Source organism: Aspergillus lucknowensis (genome assembly GCF_044049455.1).
Source record: "Aspergillus lucknowensis strain CBS 449.75 chromosome Unknown BJX67scaffold_27, whole genome shotgun sequence".
Classification (NCBI taxonomy): domain Eukaryota; kingdom Fungi; phylum Ascomycota; class Eurotiomycetes; order Eurotiales; family Aspergillaceae; genus Aspergillus; species Aspergillus lucknowensis.
This window is the reverse complement of record NW_027263571.1, coordinates 275875-299211: the sequence shown is the minus strand read 5'-3', so window position 1 is coordinate 299211 and position 23337 is coordinate 275875. Positions and strand designations below refer to the sequence as shown.

Genomic DNA, 23337 nt, shown 5'->3' with positions numbered 1-23337 from the left:
AATTAATAGCTAAATTCGCTTGACACCTCTATATTAAAGCCAAGCCCAGGGGGGAGCTGGAGACCAATCTAGATATATAAAGGCACCATACCAAACAAGGAATATAGAAGCCATAGATTTGGTTTACAAGTTTAAAGCAACTTGCAGATAAGTCGCAAGTATGGATATTCTCCTTGGAAGGCATTCAGAAAATCAATAAGCTTGGAGGAATAGAAGGGTATTATTTCTTGGTCAAGCAGATTCATGGTATAATCTTGGACAACACCTTGACTTGACTTAGTATAGTATATTCCAATATACTATTATACAATAGACAAACCTGGGTTTGTGACCACTGCTTGGCTTGCTAGGATATTTGTGGTAGTATCTTCTGTAATTCCATTATTGTCTGTTTCAACATCTTAGAAGGAGAAACTAGAGATTCATGATACTTACTTGCTCCATAAAACTTTAATCTAGTGGCCTGGTTAATAGGTTCTAGGGTACTGAGTAAGTCCAATATAAGGGTACAATCACGCGACTTTTTTGTACCGCCTCTGGCTTTGCGCCTCTTTGAATATAGCGTTTCTATAATTATCTTTAGCATATATCATATAATATAGGATATGTTACTACCTTGAATATAAAGGAGGTTCTGCTCCCTTTTCTTGTCTAGTTCTTTAATATATTTAACTGCACGAGATTTCTATCAAGAGGAAAGAGGATCCTCAAGCTACTAACATTCAAGCCAAGGAAATAACTTATCATGTTCTATGGAAGCTAAAACAGTAATTATAATGGCAGTAAAAAGCGTTATAAAGAGCTCTCTTAATATTAAATACGCGTTCCTTAGATGCTGTTTCGCCCTATTATTCCTGCTTGTTATCTACCAAGATATAGTTGGTTTAATAGTGTCATGTAGGAATTAATAACCTAATTCAAGTCTTTGCTAGCTAGTTACATCTAAGAATGGATTAATATCTAATTTTGACTTTTAGAGAGATAATAAAGTAAAAACTTGGTTAATATTTAATATAGTTAGATGTTGACAAGAGTGGGACAAAATAAGGAATAAACATGACACGGTAGTCACAGACACAATTTAAATAAGTTGCTGCCTTGTCTATACTCAGCTTGGTTGCCTAAAGTTAACACTAACTTGAAACATCCAACAAGTAGTAAAGCTTTTAAAGAAGTAAAATAAAATAGAATAAATTTAATTGGCAAATATAGATGATTGCATATGTCCATTGACGGGTCAGGTGGACTGTCATGGATGCTTGGGACGTGAATGGGCTAAAATAGTATATAGTAGCATGATTTGAGACACAACATAAGCATTTGCCAAGAACTATGCCCACTACTGCTGTCTTAAAATAAAATAATTGTCTTCATCTTTTCTGGGAACCAAGAAACACCTTTCTTCCTCAATTTAAATTGCATTATACATATCTAAATACCATACTAGAGCTTGGCGGGCTCATTCTCAGGTGGAACAAATAACAGTTTTTATATCTATTGGTATTCATGAACTATTGCTGTTAGACTGTAACTTGCTAACTCTCTATTAAGATAGAAACATTCTATAATATACGAAGAATATAAAATTACTAAAATAATTGGTAATAAGACAATCACTGAAAAGATCGAAAACAAATATAATAAAAAACTAGTAAAGAGTACAATTAAGCAATGCCCAAATTATAAATTTATCCCATCAGGATCTAGTTAGTGGAAGAAAAACCTCCCTTTCTAGGCAACAGGTGGAGACAAGAGCGATAGTAATAGCACTACCCTGAAATAGTTAAGAACCTACCAGGCAGAACAGTGGGGCAGAAACAGGCAAGGACATATATAGTAATAAAGGCAGTTAGGACTGTAGTCAAGATGGTAGTCGAACCCCAAGAACGCATATTACCCATTGTACCTAGTTCTTCATGATTAATATAACTATTATATACAGAGCTACCCTTGCCTTGCAAATACACTTTATCTAGCACTTCTACAGGCTACATTATATATAGTAGAGGCTAGCCTTACTTCGCTCCACCTATAGTCACCCCAACGTGACTTGTCTAAGGGCAAGTTGGATGGTCTACGCAACCCAGTAAGTCAATCCATCTCGAGAGCTAAGCACGGCCTAAGGGCTCGAGACGTCAACCATCTGTAACAATCGACTCCTACACACGCAAATGCTGGTCAGCTATTTAAGCAAGTCTTAGGATTGCCATCTTTGGAGCTCAGCTTTAAAGGGGTAGAATCAACTAAATCAATAAGCTGCTTGAATTTGTTTACTTATAAAAACCTATAATAAAATCTAGTATTTATTAAAAAACAGGATTAGTTACGTGTTGGGTTTTACTACCAAATATCAAGCAAGAGCTTGTTCTGCTATAGTGAAGACTCCCTTCTAGCACCCTAGAATAACATCTCCCCTAAAGGTTTGAGATATATTAGGGAATTATTGTCTCCTATATCAGGCCTCAACTTTGAAATCAGCATGATGCTGCTACTAAATTCGCGCTTAAATGATTGCTAGATTACTAGAAAGCAAAATATCTGCAGACTCGACTAGATAAAGCTCATGGTATGGAATAAACCTAGTAACAAGTTTATATAATATAGAGCCTAGCGCAAAGATATCTGACAAGATCGTGTTTGGTATCTTGTAATCTCTTGGTAAGCAATAAGATGCCTTCTCATAGCCTAAGGCTGGGTGTCCAGGGTACTAGGAAGAGTTGAAATCGCCCAGGCGAATATTAAAGTCATTATTAACGAAAAACTGTTATAATGCCAAATCTGAATAGACAATATAACGGCTATGGATTATAATAACTGCCTCAATGATCTGTTGAAACTATTTAGATTGGAGATCAGACAAGATTGTGTTTGTCTAGATATAACTAGCCAAATTACCAGAAGAATAGTATTAAATATCTATATAGTCCTGCATTCCTAGCAAGAGGTATTTAGCAATTTGTGGGTGTTTGCTTAAAATCCTATAAATATAGGCTTCATAAACAACAGGCTTAATATCTTCCTCTCTTGTACTACAAGGTGCCTTCCTAATTATTCTTTTATCCACAAGATAGACTTTAGCAAATATACTAATTTTCAAAAGCTTTTGGTTATCAGACTGCTTGAGGACCGGGTGATGTTTTATAGTAATAATTTTGTGTAAATTGTTCATAGGAGGTAGGCCTGGGGTCTGCATGTTAAGTTAGCCTTTTAAAATAGCTTTTACTTGGTTAGCACGCAATATATACTAGTATATCTATTATTTAATTAAAGGTATATGTTATTGAGCAACCCTTTCCATGATCGGAAGACGGCATTGTAAAAACCTGAAATATAGTGCCACAGCAATGACTACCATACTGGCTAGTAAAGCAGGTAGATAATAGAGGGCATGTCAGTTCAAGACATCCATTGATTCTAGCAGTATTGCACCTTGTGTGGTCCAAGACAGTTTTTTGACCTTTTCGCGAGTAATATATATTTCTACTATTAAAGAAGATAGGGGAAAAGCGCGTTGTAGTCTAAAAGAACTATCTCTAAGTATAGAAAAAGAAGATAAGCTAAGTCTATCAGGGAGAAAAGCTGGAAGAGAAAGCTGAGGAGAAATGGTACATGATCCAGGGTGGTAACAGGAGGAAGAATGCCTAGGAATTAGCAAAATTGGCCAAGACTATTTAACCCGACAACTTCTGGGGCGGCATATTTAAGGAGGCAGCTTCTATTACTCTATAGACAGCACTGAGCTGCTGGAGTAAGCAGGACCCTTAGAGTTATTAGCCGCCAGGGGTGCATCATGGTGACTCATGTTCTCATTCTTATCAGCACAGTTTGGCTTTAACGCTCCGCAAGAGAAGCCGAGCCTTTTGTTGATCGAACGGGAATCCGAATTCGCGTCAGGTAGTGCTATGCACCGTCGATTACACGGATTCTATTTTGCGGGAAGACGTTGCGAAATTTTGTTGAAAGTATTTCGCAGGGCATATTTCTTAGCAGCGGACACGACCTGCGACGCAGCTGTAGATTTTTGGTGGGGGGAGGTTCGCCGAGGAATGGGCCTTTGACCTTTTTGACTGACCTTGCAGTGTGAGATAGAAATATTTAATATTTAGAATGATGGAAAGGCTGGCAAAGCACAAATTAGCTTTAATTAGAATCCCCCTTTTTCAACAATACCCACATATTATTGGAGTCTAAACGCTGACCAAGTGTGATCCAATTCCTGCAATCTTTTTAGGCCGAAGAAGGCCCCAGCAGGTTGGAGAATAGATAATTTTCCACTGCCAAAAGTAAGTGTTGGAAGCACTATTGTGGATGGCAAGGGAAATTAATAAGCGAGAATCACGTGCCTAGCTTAAGATAATTAATAGTAGAGTCTGTTTTCACTTAATATTTTAGTTTGGTGAGCTAGCTGCATGCATCTGCTAATAAGGAGTTTCAGACAAAAGCACCCTTGACATGCGTGTAACCATAAGGGGATCTAATCAGAAAAAAGGTTTAGTGCTCTATTCTCTGAAATTGTTGTTTGAATATACAACACATTTATCTTTTGGAGAATAAAAATCTATAGGCAACCAAGTAACAAACTTGCGTGAGAGATAGCAGCAAATAAGTATTTAAAGTCTATTGATAGATAACTCCAGCTTTTATTATTATCCTGTTCCTGAATAGTTATTGTTGACTAGCAAGTAATGACCACGTCTAAAACTAGATTCTTGCTGCCTATTTGGTAATCCCTTTTAGTTAGCTTAGCCTCCTCCATTCAAAAACTTTTTATCTTGTCCTGGGAATAGCAGCTAATACATAGACTGTCTTAGCCTTGCCATATTCTTTTACCCTATATAATCTTATTGGTAAGTTCCTAAACTGCATTAGGAACAAGAATTACTACCAGCGCTAAATCTAGGTGCTAATATCTATACTTGCTTTTGGTGTGGAAGAGTGGTACAGCTGGTAAAGCTGACTATGCAAGGGTACATGCTTTTGCTTGTCTACTAGAGATAATTTGCCCATATTAAATTTGCCTAGGCCTGGAACAGCCCAAATAACAAGATTTGCTGATTTACTAATACTTTAGCGCGTGGCTAAGGGAGAGCAGGTTAGAAATAGCTATTTTTTATTGCTAATACTTTCTTCCTAGACTTGAAAGATCTATTTGCTTGGATACTTGTAAACTCAGGTATAAATATCATAGTAAGTATTGTATTTATTAGTCCTCAGTCCTTAGTTTAGGAACCTAACCTCAAGCCCATGAAATCCTGATTATAAGCAACTATTAACTCACTATTTTGCTTTTTCGTGCCTAGATGGCTTCTTATATTATCTACAGATATTTAAACACGCTTTTTTATAGTAAGTCAGTAGATACCAGCAAGTTAGATGGCTTGGGATTGACTTAGTTTGCAGATAAGTATTTAAGAGCTAGTTGAAATTGCTGACTCCTGTTATTAGTCTTTAGTATCTAATAATACACCCAAGAAAACCTGGGATTGCATGAATCTAGAATATAAAGACTTGATTGCATATAAACTAAAAAAATAATAAATAGCTGTTTGCCTGCAGGAAGGAGAGGGGGGAATAGAGGAAGAAGGAGTAGAAGGGAATAAATTTTGAAAGGGATTGAGAAGCATTTCTTATGATTCAAGGAGAGCAGTAGTCAAATTTTGTTATTAGACTTGGGAGCACCCGTGATTAACTAGCCCTAATAATGACTAGCGTGTGATATATCTGCATGAGCCAATTTAATTCTAACATGCGGTATGACCAATGATGCTTGGAGATGTTATTGATAGATGTTTCCCACTTGGGCCAAACACGGCCGCATATAGTCACGTGTAATGCCAAATGAAAAGCAAATTTATTGAGCCCATCTTAGAAGGATTTCTCCAACACTATTTCTGTCAATCAAGCTTCCGATACTCCACGTTAATATGGAAGTTATACAAAAGAACGAGGCCTTTAAAAGGATTGATGGCAAAATAAAATTTTCCTATATCCAGATTTTTGTTCAGCAAGATGGCATATTATATTCTAGAAAATAGGCAAATTGACTAGATTTGCCAAAGACACTAGAGGATCTCCAGGAAATCAAGAGAATTCTAACTAAGGACAGGGGCCCAGAGGTAAATACTACATGGTTAGTGGTCTATATAAAAACCCCAAGCCTCCTTGCATACATTAATGGAAATCTTGAAAAACAAATTACTCGCGAAGTTAAAACATATGAAATTCTTCGCAAGAATTCCTACCTAAATATTGCAGCTTATTATAGCTACTAGGAGATTTATAGTCAAGTCTCTAGGCTATGCTTTAAGTAATATATGTCTATACTACTTGAAGCAGTTAATTCTTAATATCTTGGCAAGGTTGCTTTCCTTTCAAGTGCGCGTGAACTGGTAAAAGAGAATATAAAAAGTGGCCTTGAAGGAATTTTGGCTGCTATTAAATATCTCTACTTGCTTGGACTTGTTTATAATAATATTAATCCTATAAATATTATGCTTGACAAAGACAGCATGCTTATTCTTATTAATTTTAATAGTTGTTGATATATTGGGGAGTCGTTGTATAATACTAAAACCAAACATACCCACTACTAGCATGACCCTTCTATCGATATTTTGCTCGAGAAAAATAACCTTGATGCTTTCAAAGATCTATAAATCTGGTTAACTAGATCAATAGATAATAGGTTTCTTTTTAGATAAAGTTCTTGTTAAAATGGCAAACAAGTAAATAAATTTTCTTATCTTCTTATTGTCCTGGCTTAGCCAAAGCATTAAATACTGATTTAAAATATTAGTAGATAAGATAGTAAGAGTGCTTGTCGTGTTTTACTAGATTATACATGATTAGAAGGTAACTGGGTATTATTGTTTCTAAAAAGGCTTAACCCTTTTTTTTGTTAAGACTTGTATACTAGAAGACCTGTATCATGTCTTGGCTTCTACCTGGATACTACTTTGAGAATACCTTCATCACCTCTGACTATGGTCGACCCTTGTTTTTTCGCAGCTTTATCAAGAGGTCCACCTCTTCCTTGGACCATGGCATTCTTTTCTGCAAGATTCCTTGAACCCCCTTGCAAACAACTAGGCTTTATTTGACCTTAGGCTAGGGACTCAAGCGACTGGTTATACACGCCTCTCTATCTTTATATATTTTTAGTAAAGACTTAGATGTGCAGCATGGTAGGGCACCTTTAAATAGCCAAGAAAGGAATTGCAAATAGTTAGTAAGTGGTATAGATATAAAATAGGAACAAAGGGTGGTAAAGGTATCCTCCTGGGGCAGTAACATAGAGCGAACTTAAAGTTACTTGCGAACTTGTCCGCCCAATAGTTGTGCCTTTTGCTTTAAGATCTTTAACTCTCTACTAATGTGTTGGTTTCTATCAGCACCACTAGGACAGGGCTGGTCTGGATTGGTATTAGGCAGAAAGGAAGGCACTTGTTAACAATTATAGGTGGGAAGGTAGCTACTAGTCTAAGTCCTACAATCCCTTCTACTGGGATTTTGATAGTTGTTAGGTGGGATGGGGAGAAGGGTGGGAGGATCAGGATACGGGCAGGCTATCTCTGGGTTGACGAGGCCATCAAGTTAGGGGATAGATAACCAGAGGTTGACATTCTCCTAAGACATGTGGTTGGTTAGGATCACTAGATCAATTGGAATGTCTTCCTGCGTGTCTAGTAGCAGGAAGAACTCTTCCAGACTATTGTCCAAGCTTGATATACTTAGAGGTGATAGAGTATCTTCCACGTAATCTCCCTGAAAGATGGGTGGTTTGGTTGAAATACTAGTGTTGTCTTGAGAGTTGTAGCAAGAAATTAGATCTACAGCTGGAATATAAGGTACTGGATTGCATGGAAATGCTGCGCCATAATCAGGATCCTCTAAAAATGTATTCGACTCTAAATCTAGTCTTGATATTTCTAGTATTTAAATATAGGAGCTTGATAGTGTACATGGCTGGGTGTTTGCAATAACAAGCATGCAAACTTCGGCTAGTGGTTGTGCAGGAAGGTAATGCTTGGGAAGCAGCAAAGTGCTTGGAGGTAAATTATAAGAAGGCATCGAGCTAGGGGAATTTGGTAGTCTTAGAAAGCATGTGCTGGATGTTTTGTATGGTAGGAATGGTTTCCTGGGAAGGGGAGCCCATGGTTTGAAGTTGTTTATGTAAAATATAGGGAGCATATTGTGGGAATAGGGATTTTAGGGATATATAGTAAGAGATAGAAGATTTAAAAGGAGGAGAAAGAGAAAGGGCACCAAAACTAGAGGAGAAAGTATTATTACAGGAAAATCAAGTTGGGATATAACCTCCTGCGGGCTTGATCGCCCTTTTTATACCTTACCAGCTCTTGGACTATTAAAAGCCATTATTCCACTTTCTCTTTAGCAGGAGCGGCAAGGCAAGTTTCTCTCATCCATAATATCTCGACCTGACCTGCTGACGTGTCCATCTTTTGTCCACGAGCCCTATCTGGAAGCCAGGATCCAGTGCCCCTGCTAATCGCATCTAGCTACTGCAACTCCAAGCCTGGCTTGTCAAACACTTGGATATAAAGAGGATATAGTAATTTTGCTATTAGCTGGTATAGCAAGGTGACAAGATATAAATTGATCCCAGTAGATTCCAAAAGACGGCCGTGGAAGGGGGAGGTGGATGGGAGAGGCACAGCCCTGCTTACCCAAGCAGTCCTAGCGCGTTACAAGATAGTCCTGGTGGCAGGATGACCAAGAAACCAACTTATCTATATAGAATCTTGGGAGCTAGCAGACATAGTAAATCAAAATATCTTGGATTAGAGACTGCAAGGTAGCCAAGGATCAAACGTGGTTAAGGAAAAGACCATATAGGATAGCACGGCTGGAAGCAGCAGCTAGAAACTCCAAAATTACCTGTCAACAGGCAGACACCACATGGACAGCCCCAAATCTCCAATCATTAGCAGGGTGGCAGAATCCAGAATCAAGTTAATAGCTCACAAGCCAATAAAACAACGGTCACAAGGCCTCACTGTCTCAAATTGTCCCCTCCCAACAACCCTGTTGGCAACGCCGTCGCTAAAAGGGGGCAATAGAAGGCGGGTGGGATAGTGCCATGCTGGAAAAGGGCAATCGCCGGGTAATGTGGTATCTTGGGAAAGGGGGCTGTGCATCAGGCAGGGTGTAGACAGACAGGCAAGGGAGAAGGAAAGGGAAGAGAAGGTGCGTGGTTGTTCAAAGGAGTGAGGCCAGGCTTATATAGATGCAGCGGACACGTTGAGGCAGCCAGGGGATGGTAGCAAAAGCGGTGATGGTCAGCACTATCCCCGAAGCGGTGCGCGCTATACTGTACGGGGCAGTAGGATACCCGGCGGCGGCAGGCGGTGGCGGGCGGCAGAGCGGCGGTGCAATGGGAGCCGTTCTCGGCGCCCCGCTTGCCGTCCGTTCTTTTACTAGAATAAAATAGGACTACAAGCATACTATAAATATAAAAGAATATATTAAAGATATAATTGTATTAGAGTTATAGTATAATATAAATATAAGAAGGATATAATAGGCTAGGATATATAAGAATTATTATTACCTATATTTATAAGTTTTGTTTACTATCTATTATTAACCAAATTAATAATACACCTATTATTTACCAATTACTTTGGTTATCTGTCTCTTTTTATATTTTGTTTAACCCCAAATATCTTATATTCTCTTTACCCTGTCAAGAATATCCTTAGGTGTTCTCCTATGGATTGATCGGCGGACTGTTAGGCGTCGGGATTCGGCGAAAGTATTCAGCCGTCGCGACGCCGGGTGCCAGCAAGCGTCGAGCTGCCTAGTCTTCGTGAAGGGACTTGTTCAGGTTTACGCGGAGGATTCTATTGCAAGAGGAACAGAACGAATCGCTTAGGGAACTAGGATACATGCGAGAGTCAGGATCCTCATATAATCGGCCGTCGGGCCGCCGTCGGGCAGCCATCTGAGCGGGGTCAGAGAGGGGTCGTCGTTGATGCCTGTTGGTTCAGGCACCGACCGTGACACTTCTAGGTATAGGTAATAATAGTCCTTATATAACTATCCCATAGTATTACTGCTTAATCTCTATAATATTAGTAATACTATATATTAGAGCATTATTTAAATATATACAAGTAGTAATACTACTATAGTCCTATTTTATCTTAGCATTATATCACTAATATAACTAGATCAGTTCATCATTATTCCTTAGCGTCGCGGCGCAGAGCTACGGCACAGCAGAATCCATTGGCTGTCAATGTCCAATTCTCTGACACTATTCACAGCCACTTCCCAGTAGACTTGTTAACCCGCGGGTTTTGGGTTGACCCATGGCCTTTGAAGATGAACCAGTGGGTTTTGGGTTGGGTTATGGGGTTTGGAAACCCACCCACGGGTTACTAAAAAACCCACTAACCTAACCCATAAAACCTATAAAACCCATGTATGTAGATTACTGCCTAATTAGGTAGTCATCTATATATTAAAATAAATTACTATATTTAATATAGTGATTTATTTATATTTAATATGTATATGTAAATATAATATAGTAATTTATTTCTTGGCATGGCTTGGCAACCCATTAGGTTATCTATAATCCAATGGGTTACCCATGTATAACCCAAAACCCATTGGATTATTAAAATCAGCAACCCAACCCATTTCTTGGCGGGTTGGGGCGGGTTGGGGCGGGTTTCACGGGTTGGGTTGAACAAGTCTAATTGTAACTAATATATATTGTTCCAAGTCTTGATTTGAATAATAAGCAGAGAGAGGTAGTAATTTAGAGTGGCTGGGGGGGGGAGGAGAGGTCCTTCAACACAAGGCACAAATGTTTTAATATTATCGCCTCATCGATGCAGCCCAGAACGATGAGAATTATCTCCAAGGGAAAGTCGCTGAACCCTATGCTCCAACTGTGGCGGGAATGTGGAGGGTTCTCAAGATAACATTAATGGAGATTTCGGGTCGGTGCTTTCGCGAGTTGCTCCGTGCGTGGTCCTGAGCTTGAGGACATGCCAAACATCAGTGCGCAGGCCAGGAGACTCAAGATGGAAAGACTTGAGGATCTCTGTATATGCAAGGGCTCCAGCGGTGTTTGTCCTCTCATAATTGGCCACAAGGCTTCTTTCTGATACTAGTTTCCAGTTTTTTGATAGGAGGAGGTTTTAGATGCGAATGAAATGCGCCAATTAGGCTGCAAGAGTTGTTATTGGAGACTCATAAGCTTAGAATACCCCCTTAATGCAGGGCTCTTATGTCCGAGCTATATATAAGGGAGTATATAATGGTATTCCACGCGCGCCCAGTTCGTAACGGGCTGCCTTTCACGACCGCCAAACCTTGCGTACATTCCCTTTGCTCTTAATCATGGAGTAATAGACAATCGCACCATTGACATGGGTAGATTGCGTCGGGACGCTGTCTGGAAACCCTGGAGGGGCCATACAAGGTCCAGACAAAGCCTGGTCTGTTCGCCTGATATGACGTAGGTGGAGAGCGGCATGTTAACCTGTACGATTCTCTCTCAATACTGGCAATGGCTTGCCTGCCACTCATCTTATCCTTGGGCCTCTGGGCCCGGCATTCTTTTGTAAAACTCCGAAGGACTAAGGCAGAGCAGGAGTTGCAATCTGGGAGAGGCACTATGGGAAACAAACCCCCGGAGGACAGCTAGGAGGCTGGTCCCAGGAATCTGGAGGGGTTTAAATGACTATTGAGATAAGTATGGAAAGTCGGCTCAGATAGGCTCAGATGGGCTCAGCGGGCTAGAGAGTCCAAACATCTTGGTAGAGACCGGAGTGAGAGCAAGTCCTCGCCCTATATTTAGAGCCCCCTTTCCTCGTTCATCTGGTCTCTTTTTTAGCAACTTAAAGATTTCCTAGAGCTTCCTATCTAAAAATTTCTACCTAAGATGCCCTATTCTAGTATATATAGAGTTAGTCGGTGCTGATTATCTTCTAGTTAATTCAAGTTAACCTCTTCAACACTCTTGAAAACTATCTTTATCGGTCGAGTCTCTGGCTTATGCCTTCAGGGATATACGTCTACGCCTTAATAAGGCCGCTTTGCTTTTAGGTAGTCGCGAGCTAGTGACGGAAAGTATTTAAACCGGGCTTCAAGAGCTTCTAGTTGCTATCAAGCATATTCACTCGCTTAGAATTGTCTAGAATGACATCAACACTGCTATTAGTATAGTCGACAAAGAGGGCGCGTTTATTCTCATCGACTTTAATAGCTGCCGATATATTAGGGCGTCCATGCACAGCACCGAAACAAAAAGAACTCGGCACTAGAATGTCCCTCCTGTTGAAATTTCTATCGAAAACGACGACATTGATGACATCAAATATCTGCAAACTTGGGCTGACTGGATCAACCATTGAAGACTTCAATTTCCCTTTCATATGGAATACCAACACCAAGCGAATTATCTGTTATCTTATAACCAATTTTGTTCAGGAAAATATTTACCTATAGGTATGTACTAGTAAATGGCAATCTCATGTCATCTTTTCTCTCCTCAACCTGTGTGTGCTATTAGACTTGTATCTATAAGCCGGCCTTGGCCCACAAAACTTAATGCGATATAACTATATTACCTTACATATTCTTATTTACGCATGCTATAAGATACGGGAAGCCTCGTTCTCCAGGCCCTGTGGTAGTATGTAACGATTTTGACTGAGAACGGGCTCATGTCCCTAGCCACTTTCGAACTATATATAGCATCAGATTTCCTGTCTGCTCTTCCACTCCGCGGCGCATTGTCCGTAAGTAACGAATTGGGCATCGCCACCCTTTGCTTTCAGCCACTGAATCGTCCGGTCAATCATACCAATCACATGAGCCATCCCACTAGTGTCGGGATGCAGAACGATAGGGAAGAGGAAGCCCTCCCCAGTCTCCATCGCTTCATTGTACAGATATTCAAACCTGGCTTTCCAGTTATCCTCGATCTGAACTGGGCTGACAAAGCCATGGGAGTTTGGTGCGGCAGGTATGAACTGCATTGGAGTCATATCTTCCATGTACCAGTTGCACGGAAGCTCGACGAGCGTTTTGGACGTTGCCGGCTCCGAGGCAGGTAAGGGACGCATCCAGGCCGATGCAGAATGATTGGCTGCGAAGTCGATCGGGTTGATTGCCGGCGCCTTGCGGAGAAAGTAGGCGCTAGAGTCGTGATGGGTGAGTGAAGAATCTGCGTGTTTGTTAGTCAACATTAATTATCTCTAATGGAATCACATCAACTCATACCATATAAGAATCCAAAGTCTTCGAGAACTTGAACAGTGTGTTCACTCAATTGATATAGCGGTGCCCTCCATCCGCGCGGTCTCTGGCCAGTCAGCTCAGTAGCCAGCTGAACACACTTTTCAATGACCTCGCGCTCTTGTGCCTCGGTCATCTGCGGGCTACCCTCGTGAGCGTACCCGTGACAGCCAATCTCAGCACCTGAGTCGACGATTTCTTTGGTCTGTTGGGGGAACGACTCCATGGAGTGGCCCGGAACGAACCACGTTACCGACGAGGCGATACCGTGCTTCTTAAAGAGCCGCAGTAGACGCGGAACTCCAACTTGCGCTGCGAAGTAACCGCTGCTATAATCTGAAAGACCATTGCTAGGAGACGCTCCGGTGCCGAGAAATCCCGACACTGCATCAAAGTCGACGGATAGAAGAACTTGAGCGTGACATTTCTGGGCGGTAGAAAATGCTGGGACTATCTGGCTGGTCGAGATAGTAGGCTGAGGTGGAGGAAGAGGAAGAGCTGCGGTAGTTGTCATGGGCATGGCTCCACCATTGTTGACTTCCTCCTCTCTCCATACCACACGGCCTTCCATACCACCATCGACGGACAGGACTTGTCCGCTTATATGACCGGCCGCACGATGGCTTGCCAGGAAGGCCATAGCGCGGGCAACATCGCCTGGCTGAGCAATTTTACGCAGGGGTACCGTGGCCTCAGCCTCGACCCATCTCTCCTTAGGATCGTCCAGGCGGCCTTCGATCAGCGGCGTGTCAACCCAGCTCGGGGCGACGGCGTTGATTCGGGCCTTAGAGTTGAGTCGGACAATCTCGTTCTTCACACCGCGGACAAGCCCGTACTGAAGGCCTGCCTTGCCTGATGCGTATTCGGCATGGCCTGCCTGGCCGAACTTGCCCGTCTCCGAGCCCGTAACTACAATGGCCACGTTCTCCAGTTCGGCCCCGTCGGCTGCAGTTTGTGCCGCAAGTAACGAGAGGAGGAAGTGCTTAATAGTGAGGTATGTTCCCCGAATGTTGACCTGGTAGGTCTTTTCCCACACATCCAGGGGGATCTCCCAGATGTTGCGCCAAGCGGATTCATCGGTGATTCCGGCATTGGCCACGAGGATGTTGATGGGTCCGAAATGCGCGACTGCTTGAGCGATGCATTCCTGGATCGATGTTTCGGACGAAGTATCGCCCTGCACCGTGAAGAAATTGGGGTTTGGTGGCGATGGAGGGGCAATCGGTCGGAGGTCGTGCGCGGTCACTTTGCAGCCCTGTCCTGCCAACGGTGTAAGAGAGAAAGTAAACTATCTGTCTCGGAACAATGGGCTTTTACTTAGAAACTCTCGCACTGCTTCGGATCCAATGCCACCTGCAGCACCGGTGATGAAGACATGGTACCCTTCTAATTCCAGGAAGGACATGGTGGTGTTGATTGACGCTAGGAAAGGGATCTCAATATTCGTCGGTTCACAATGGTACAAGGAAATTTGACGCAAACTCAGCTGAGACTGAACATTCGAACACAAGCCATTTTATTGGTTCGGGCTCGGTTTGGACGTGCATTTCTCATAACTTCATCGAGTTCCCACCGACTATCCCAATCCGGAAAGTCTCTACGATCGTCCAGCCACTTTATTGGGTTTGACGCCATGCCAAGATAGGACAAGAGAGAGACGATACAAGAAGGCCGTGTGGGCAGTGTGTGAACTATTATCTTATCTTTTACAAACTCTGATGTTCTGAACCCCATCATGGTGATCATTGGCGCATGTGGAGGATGGATATATTCATAATTTCGCTTTGACGTCCTCATTTACACTTCGTCCTCTGTCCACAAGACCTTGCCCTGCTTTCCCCCATCTATGTTGAGAATCTGTCCCATGATACTTCCGCTAAAGTTCTCGCTGGCCAGAAAAAGGGCCCCTTTGGCCACCGCCTCTTCCGGGACCGGACGACGAGTCGCAGTGGTTGCTCGAGCGTCCAGCCACAGTTGCCTCGGGTTTTCGCTACATTCTTCTCGAAACGCCGGCGTGTCAACGGGCCCAGGTGCAAGTGCATTCACTCGTGCCCCCTTGAACACCCGGGGCACGTCTGCACTCAGACTGCGAAGTAGTCCATACTGGACCGCCGATTTGCCGGCTGCGTAATCGGGGTTTCCACGCTCTCCAAAGTGCCCGGACTCTGATCCTATCAGGATCAAGGAAACATTCTTGGTACTCGGAACTGTCAGTGATTTAAGATTTCTCACCCATTCCCGTACAGTCAGAAAGGTCCCCTCGACGTTCACCTGCAGCGTCCGCCGTAGATTCTCGGTTTCCATGTCCGCGATGCTTTGGTAGTGCTTCAGCACATGAAGGTCGAGCGATGCAAGCGCGATGCAGCATGCGACCACTCCAAATTTAACTTGCGCATCTGCAAATGCTGAGCTGAGCTGAGTTTCGTCCGTGATATCCGCCTGGATTTTGAAGAGGTTGTCGTGATTGTTTAGAATGTCCAGATTTGCGATGCTGAGGTCCAACGCTGTCACATAAGCTTCCGCAGAGAGAAACGCCGCCACGCACGCCCGGCCTGTAGAGAGTTAGTTTGAGATCTGATACAGCAACAGACAACCTCAGCCGCGGTGGTGCAACGGACATACCGATATATCCACCTGCGCCGGTGATGAGGACGTGAGTTCCTTCCAGTCCCAAGCTAAGAGACGGCAGTTCCATAGCGATAGAAGGTATATCTTTGTTAATAATAAGGTGTAGAAGAAAAAAAGATCGAGGGAAAAAAAAACGCCAAATATACTTGATGTCTGGCAGCTTTGAAATAATCAGCCAGTCGATTGGGCCTTATCCATTCGGAATGGCTCCCAGAGCGCATAAGTGAAAAAAGGAAACTCTCTGCGATGAGCCGGCTTGTGTTGTCTGCCTAGATCTTTCGAAGAAAGATTCCCCTTAGGTACGCGTTTGTTGTCAGGGGTGAGTAGTGTGCAATTATGAGGAACGGTTCAGGGCGCTTGTCAGCGTATTGACTTTCCGTATTCGGACGTGCCCCACACATTTAGTTGGCCCACTCAGGATCTTGTGGTGACAGTCATAGGCGTTGGGAGCCAATAAAATGTCGATGATAGCCGAAGAAAGTTAAACCCCGGGGCTGATTTGACCACACTCCGTTATCTGAGATAACATTAGGATTCCGACAATAAGCCGGCTGATCTATACAGCTGTGTCCATTATAAAATGCAGCGGATCGGACTGGCCTGGCGTAACGCACAGCCATACCCAACCTGGGGTAAGACCTACACTTTTTACATTCATCCGCTTAGTCCTCCCGTGTTTTCTTTGATGCATCGAATACGACCGGTGGACATATTCTGTTCTGCGAGCCCCCAATATTGCCAACCACTTCAGACTGGAAGCGCCGTCTTCACCTTTCCACGGAGAGATGGCTCCCACAGAGGATATGCTCTTCCAAGAGCCGGTGGCAGGGGCAGATAAGAAAGACGATGTGTCAAAGCAGTCACATATTTCCGAGACGGAAACACATATCGGAGAGCTGGACCGGAATTTCTCCTTGCTCTCCATCTGCTCTGTCGGCATTGTGACTGGCAATACGTGGGCGGCGCTGGGCGGATCAATTGCGGTGGCTCTGGGGAACGGGGGTCCTTCCGGGGTGATTTACGAATTCATGTGTGTGACATTTATCTACTGCTTCGTCGCCGCATCTTTGGCCGAGCTGGCATCATCCATGCCAAGCAGCGCCGGGGTTTACCACTGGGCCTCGATGACCGGAGGACCGAAATATGGCCGGATCTGTGGATGGTTCGCCGGGTTCTGGAATTATCTCTGCTGGAATTTGGCTTGCGGTTCGTCCTTTCCCACTTTGCCCAAAGTACACTGACACACAGCTCTGACTGGCTTTAAAAGGTTCGATGTCGGCAATTGCCTCGCAGATCTGCGTCGAGATGTACGCGTTGAACTACCCAGAATACGTCTACCAGGCGTGGCATGTGTTTATCGGCTACCTTATTGTGACTTGGGGATGCTGTGCCATCGTGCTCTTCGCCAACCGACATCTGCCAAGTCTGAATACTATTGGTCTTTTCTTCATCCTTGGGGGTGTTCTCGTGACCATTCTTGTCTGTGTAATCATGCCATCGAGAACAGGCAAGGGGTATGCGTCCACTTCCTCGGTCTGGGCTAGGTGGACAAACGAAACCGGCTATACAAGCAACGGATTTGTCTTTTGTGCTGGAATGCTCAATGGGGCCTTCGCCATTGGTACTCCCGACTGTGTATCTCACTTGGCCGAGGAGATTCCTCAGTATGTCTCCGCAAAGAAAATCTTGTGAAACAAGCGTGGCTACTGACCTTGGATTAGACCCAAACGCAACGTACCACTGGCCATTGTCGCCCAGCTGACGATCGGCTTCGTGACTGGATTTATCTTTCTCATCGTTCTCTTCTATGGAGCCCCGAACCCTGACTTGAGTGCACCGGTGTTTCCATTGGCTAGCATTTACTATCAGATCACTGGCTCCGCAGCTGGCTCTATTGGACTGCTTTTTGTGGTTTTGGTCCCTACCCTGCTGAGTTGCATAGGCGACTATATCACTGCTGGTCGTACTTTATGGACATTGGCGCGCGACGATGCCACGCCATTCCCAGGCCTTCTCGGCAAAATCTCAACCACCCATAAGAATCCTTTCAATGCCACACTGTTTTGCGGTGTGGTCTCGACGCTGCTCGGGTTCATTTATCTTGGCTCCTCAACTGCTTTTAATGCCTTTGTCAGCTGTTTCATTCTGCTGTCCACACTCTCCTATCTCGCTACTATTGTGGCATTCATATTTACTGGCCGCTTCTCCCGGGCACAAGATGGAAATGGGAATGGGCTTGCCCCTGGTCCATTCAAGATGGGCCCCCTGGTTGGATATGCTGTGAACATCATCTCCTGTCTCTATATGATTGCCTTCAACGTCATCTATTGCTTCCCGTATACGGCCGAGGTCACAGCCGCGAACATGAACTACACTTGTTTGATCACGGGAGGCTTGACCATTTTCATCACAGTGTGGTGGCTTTTCAAAAGGAGGAGTTATAAAGGGCCTGCAGTGCGTTTTTGAGGATAATATTTTCTTTTTGCTTCGGTTCTTTTGCAGGCGAGCCAATGAATTTTTCGTGGTAATAATTTCCTCTTCTTGTACTCTAATTTGATTAGCTATGTCTTGTATGTAAGTCAGCCTAGTGTAAGCTGTTCTCTGTATTCTACTGATGCAATCTAAAACCCCTAATAAATAAATAGAAAGAAACTGAGACGAGTAGGTTCAAGCTCACGTGCTCTTTACCAAGTTTCCCCCTTCCAGATTTACCACTCCTTCATAACCTAGTCAAAAGTATTGCAACACTCCTGATCATGTAATTCCCAGCCACCCTACACACCAACTTTGAATATATATTTCAACACCACCTGGGCAACCACCTAGTCTACCATAGTATATTTACCATTAAAATATGCCTAATTGATTAGATTGTACTAATAGATTCTAATACTTAGTATACTACCCCTTTGCCTTGCGCAAGGCCTCCAATCGCATAGGCATACTAAGAATCAGCCTATCAACCTTGGTCTAATGCACGCTATTAGCATGTAAAAAAGTGCTATTTAATATAGAATATAGAGGTGGCTCGCTTGGTCAGGTGGCTTGCTTGCCCGGGAATTATGTTAGAACTCACTAGATTATAGATTCCAAGACTGGTTCGGGCAGTTAACTTTAAAGCGTAAGGTAGCTCTACTAAGGTTTTCTACACGCGAGTATATAGATCTAGCGTGTAATACAATAGCTAATTAACTTAGGCCGGCTACTGCGAGGTAGTGAAACCACTATTTAGTACGATTGAAAGCGATCGTGTGCGATAGATTGTACTGCACGCGCCAAGGAAATTGGTGGCTAGTGTGAAGGGCTAAAGCCAGACTTAAATTCAATCTAGCTAGGCTGTTTGCTGTTATCCAAAAGCTTAGAGAAAGGGACATGAAGCAACACCAAAGATAAGGGGTGCGGGTTAGGTGGAAGCACGTGATCCATATCGGCTTCGGCCTGTTACAGCTAGTTTCGTAATATATACACCGCGCTCAAGTCTGCAGATAATATCTGGTCTCTGCTTAGGTTATAGTTCGTTTGATTTCCACTGATTTCGGTACTGAACGATCGAACCATGGTTGTGTGGTAGAGATAGGAAGATGGTGGGTGGTGGAACGCGTGATAGCAAAAACGCGCTAATTGTCTGCAGCCTAGTGTGCGGGGTTGGCTCCAACAACCAACCGGACTCGAGTTGCTTACCGCCCACGTTTGAAACATTATAAGTCCGTTGATTCCGTAGATCCATTTACTGTAGTCCTTTGGAGATAGGACAATAACTACCGCAGCACTAGCCTGGATTAGTTCGTTTGAAAAACTGTGTATGAACTACTCTAGCATTCTTGCTTGGCAACAACGATACCTGGGATTGTCGTGGCCTCTGTCTGACCATGCAGAGGAAGACAGGCAAGCGCTCTTTCACTGGTTGTGACCAGTGTAAGCGCCGGCACCAGAAATGTGATGAGGCAAAGCCCACCTGCACCCGATGCATATCCACTGGCGCAAGATGTTCCTATAGCTACAAGCTATCTTGGGGCGGTCGAGAATTCGATAAATCCTGCTTTGGAATCTGCTTGCAGAAGAACAAAGTCTCGAAGATCCGTAAGGAAACCTGACCTTCCCCCATCCTTCCTTTCGCAAAGCGAACGTGCCGATGAGAGCACTGCCAAGGAAATAAGTCCATATGCTAAGAGCAGCCTAGGGACCGGAACTGGGAGTTTCATTTACGCTGCGACACGCGATAGACGCAGTCCATATTCGTCTGAGTTCTCCATGCCAGGCGCGCTCAATTCAGAGTTCGTGGGAACGCTCTCCAACATGACTCCTACTCATCGCTCCCTGCTGGAATTTTTCTTATGCGAGACGTCGCGCATAATCTCCTGCCATCAAGGCGTCTGGGACAACCTTTGTCGGACAATGATTCCCATGGCGATGGAATACCCCTACCTGATGTCGGCAGTGTTGGCGCTCTCGGGAAATTATTATATCTCCTCGGGCGCCTCGTCTTCACACACTGATGCGACTCTGACCGCACAACTCCGGAACTCTAGCATTGCAGGCCTTCGCTCAGCCTTTAACGCGAGTACACCAGTCACTGAGGCAGTGCTGGCGACCGCCATGCTGCTCTGCCTGTCCGATATCCATTCGGGCATAGACGCCACGTCATCATGGCGAATTCATTTTCAGGGTGCTCAGGCAATAATGGCAACACTCGGACATTCTGCTGCCATTCTAGAATCTGAAAATCAAGACTCCTCATGGCGTCTGCTTGCTCAGATGTACACTTCAATCGAACTGATTGCATCCCTGACCGTAAAGGGTCTTCCCAATGGGCAACGCTCCAAACTTGCTGGGGACGGGAACTTTATTGACGAGTATTTCGGCATCTCCATGGAACTCTTAGACACTCTCTATGCAATTGGAGCGGCTGCGTCAGAGCGCCGACGGATTGACCGAGACGCCGACCGCTTGACCATGCAGTCGTATAAGGATCTCCTGCAACAGGCTGACTCTCTTGAACAGACTGTCCGCAGCATGATGGCATGGAGTCCGTTGGCATCGACGCCTTTCCATCCATGCATGGAAAATCGTCTGTCTCCTGAAGAGAAACAACAGTACCTGCTATGCAACGAAGCATACCAGCACACGGCGTTGATTAATATACACCGTCGGATTCGTTCATTGCCCGGATCAAGAGACATCCTAGCATCCGCACAGAGAATCCTGGATATCGCCGGCCAGATGGAGCCGACTTCTGGACTCTCCCCCTGGCTCCTCATGGCCACCCCTCTGTTTACCGCAGGATCTGAGGCGAGCTTGTCGGATCGAGACAGGACTAGAAGTCTCCTCGGCAAATTGCACGATACCATCCGAATCACCAATTATCAAAGCTTATTGGCGCTTCTCGAAATTTACTGGGAGAAATCTGACGAAGGGTGCGTTCAGAATATAGAATCAATTTTAGGTATGTGAGATTCGTGCCGTCATTTTCAGGGCAGTCCCTAACCCGAGTCTGTCTCCAGAACAATATGCAGATGATTTTATATCGTGGTGAAAATCCTCCTTGAACACCGGGACTTGTGTACATGCTTTTTCTTTCTCCCAATTAGACATGTACTATTACTCAAGAAGTTAGGACCGCTTGGAGTATTCTTAAAACCAGAAACTTTGCCATTCTAATTGATTGGATCAAATAGCAGAGGGCTATGAGATTCGTGATGATGTTTTAAACAGGAGTCCTTCTGGGCGCAAAGTAAGATATGCGCGAAAGATACTCTCGCTACGGTACTGGCGCCGGTGTCCGAGTCTGCTGAGGATATTCCTCAGTTCTGGAAGGGAAATGTCGGATAAATTCATTTCCCAGGTGTAAGCCATTTCGCCATAAAGGTGATCGACTACCTCGATGGTTATGGTTACATAGTCACCTGAGCAACTCTTGAAAGCTTGGTACTTAATAGTTTGTCATTCTTGATAGCCTAGAGTATGCTGTGGCAGACGTTCACGACATCCCAGCGCTGGAAGACTATTCTGCACCTGACTATCAACCTATACCTCCAATTGGACGCATGGATCATGGGGCACCCTTGGATTTCAAGACAAGGATTTGAAGAGCTCTGAGACTAATCGGGTACGTATGGCATGATCACGGATCAGCCTGGAGTCTCGCGGGGGATAGAACTGCCGGAGAATATACGTTTGTCGCAAAAGGGGTAGATCACCCGATGTTTACCGTGGATGCCATGCACTACGATGTACCAGGCTTATAATTAAAAAGATCCATTGGCTCAAGCTCATACTCCGTTAAAAGCATATCGCCTAATAAACATAAAGGAATAGAGAAAACATAAAGGAATAGAGAAAATCATAAACACCGCCGAACCCAGAAAGCTAGCTAGAGTGAAAATACCAGAAGAATGGATCACGCCGCACACCACCACATATAGTAGACATCAGGTAGAGAGAAGGGTGGGGAGATTACTGGGAAGTGGTGGGAACAGAGAAGGGCGGAAATAAAGCGCTGGATGATTAGGCTGAACGAAGGAGGCGATGATGGTGGCGTGGAAACATAGGATATCGAATCGGGGAGGTGAGAGATGAACCGATGTAATGCGACGAAAGACACAACTCAGGCCAGCGGCAAGCCGGGGTGAGCCTCCTGCTTGGGAATCACGTCAGAGCCATCGGCCTGGCTCTCATCACCACGAGGACGCTTATGATACTGGAAGCTGCCGCCCATAAACACATTCTCGTCCGGGTGCTTGCGCATGTCAAGACCTGCAGAAGCGATACGGTTCAGTGAGTTCATGTCATCGTTAGCAGAACCAGGGTGCTGGGCTGCTGAGTGGCAGCGGCAGTAGAAACTGGGCCTGACGGCCTAGCGCCAGTCATTGTGGTAGCAGCCATGGAAAGGTCATGACGAGGCTGGCTGAGATCAATGTTCGGCGGGAGCTCGGGGGCCCTGGATAGAGGCTTCCCTGAGACGGGACAGCATGTTGATGATCCCAAGACTTTGAATAACGCTTAATAATTAACCAACTCGCGTTAGCAGAAGCTATATAGAAAATAAGACAGCAATTCCCTGACCCTGTGATTTTCCCTGTTACGTGGTCTGGTATCTACTGCATGGAAGCAATCGGCTATACTGCGTCAGACCTCAGAGCCTCGGTGCACTACGGCCCCCAGCATGGTGCTCTTCCCGCCATGCAGGTTGGGAAATGGCGCTTCACCTCTTTCGTGATGCTTGCAAGTCTACCAGCAGCTGCTCGCTGACATGTCTATACTGTAACACGGAAAAGCGCTAAGTCAAATTCCTATGGCCCTTGTATGGTCGTGATCTGGCTTGTTACCATTCAGTCATCCATGGCATGCGCGAATCTAACATATGTCAACTAGCATTGTTACTAATACACATGCCAGAACTTGAGAGGATTGACTTTTTTTTTTTTTTTTTTT

General features: G+C 44.3%; 7 protein-coding genes across 7 annotated transcripts; 3 read left to right on the top strand and 4 right to left on the bottom strand.

The window, feature by feature from the left end:
• Nucleotides 1-2350: 2350 nt before the first annotated feature.
• Nucleotides 2351-3193, bottom strand: BJX67DRAFT_372804 (uncharacterized protein; the record flags this gene model as incomplete). The annotated part of the gene is made up of 4 exons (XM_071031300.1): nucleotides 2351-2389; nucleotides 2468-2488; nucleotides 2588-2707; nucleotides 3002-3193. The coding sequence occupies 4 exons, from the start codon at nucleotides 3191-3193 to the stop codon at nucleotides 2351-2353; spliced, it is 372 nt and encodes a 123-aa protein (XP_070885133.1).
• A 2731-nt stretch (nucleotides 3194-5924) lies between these two features.
• On the top strand, nucleotides 5925-6542 carry BJX67DRAFT_372803 (uncharacterized protein; the record flags this gene model as incomplete). Its single annotated transcript, XM_071031299.1, has 3 exons — nucleotides 5925-5999; nucleotides 6060-6206; nucleotides 6360-6542. The coding sequence occupies 3 exons, from the start codon at nucleotides 5925-5927 to the stop codon at nucleotides 6540-6542; spliced, it is 405 nt and encodes a 134-aa protein (XP_070885132.1).
• Nucleotides 6543-6981: 439 nt separating this feature from the next.
• Nucleotides 6982-8190, bottom strand: BJX67DRAFT_372802 (uncharacterized protein; the record flags this gene model as incomplete). The annotated part of the gene is made up of 6 exons (XM_071031298.1): nucleotides 6982-7085; nucleotides 7194-7278; nucleotides 7321-7442; nucleotides 7491-7569; nucleotides 7654-7913; nucleotides 7962-8190. The coding sequence occupies 6 exons, from the start codon at nucleotides 8188-8190 to the stop codon at nucleotides 6982-6984; spliced, it is 879 nt and encodes a 292-aa protein (XP_070885131.1).
• Nucleotides 8191-12737: 4547 nt separating this feature from the next.
• BJX67DRAFT_388821 (SDR family oxidoreductase/polysaccharide deacetylase family protein) lies at nucleotides 12738-14683 on the bottom strand (the record flags this gene model as incomplete). The annotated part of the gene is made up of 3 exons (XM_071034407.1): nucleotides 12738-13207; nucleotides 13264-14538; nucleotides 14596-14683. 3 exons carry the CDS (start codon nucleotides 14681-14683, stop codon nucleotides 12738-12740), a joined length of 1833 nt encoding a protein of 610 aa, XP_070885130.1.
• A 392-nt stretch (nucleotides 14684-15075) lies between these two features.
• On the bottom strand, nucleotides 15076-15973 carry BJX67DRAFT_382249 (SDR family NAD(P)-dependent oxidoreductase; the record flags this gene model as incomplete). Its single annotated transcript, XM_071033200.1, has 2 exons — nucleotides 15076-15830; nucleotides 15901-15973. 2 exons carry the CDS (start codon nucleotides 15971-15973, stop codon nucleotides 15076-15078), a joined length of 828 nt encoding a protein of 275 aa, XP_070885129.1.
• Nucleotides 15974-16691: 718 nt separating this feature from the next.
• Nucleotides 16692-18372, top strand: BJX67DRAFT_382248 (amino acid/polyamine transporter I; the record flags this gene model as incomplete). The annotated part of the gene is made up of 3 exons (XM_071033199.1): nucleotides 16692-17112; nucleotides 17174-17570; nucleotides 17628-18372. The coding sequence occupies 3 exons, from the start codon at nucleotides 16692-16694 to the stop codon at nucleotides 18370-18372; spliced, it is 1563 nt and encodes a 520-aa protein (XP_070885128.1).
• A 1281-nt stretch (nucleotides 18373-19653) lies between these two features.
• Nucleotides 19654-21615, top strand: BJX67DRAFT_356682 (Zn(II)2Cys6 transcription factor). Its single transcript, XM_071029413.1, has 2 exons — nucleotides 19654-19986; nucleotides 20087-21615. The coding sequence occupies exons 1-2, from the start codon at nucleotides 19776-19778 to the stop codon at nucleotides 21355-21357; spliced, it is 1482 nt and encodes a 493-aa protein (XP_070885127.1). The 5' UTR covers nucleotides 19654-19775; the 3' UTR covers nucleotides 21358-21615.
• Nucleotides 21616-23337: the final 1722 nt, after the last annotated feature.

What these genes read in the sequence shown, in the direction of transcription:
- BJX67DRAFT_356682 (XM_071029413.1), top strand. Translation starts at nt 19,776, where the DNA reads ATGCAGAGGAAGACAGGCAAGCGCTCTTTCACTGGTTGTGACCAGTGT. An exon ending in GAACAAAGTCTCGAAGATCC is followed by an intron (nt 19,987 to 20,086) that starts GTAAGGAAACCT and finishes AGAGCAGCCTAG; the next exon opens with GGACCGGAACTGGGAGTTTC.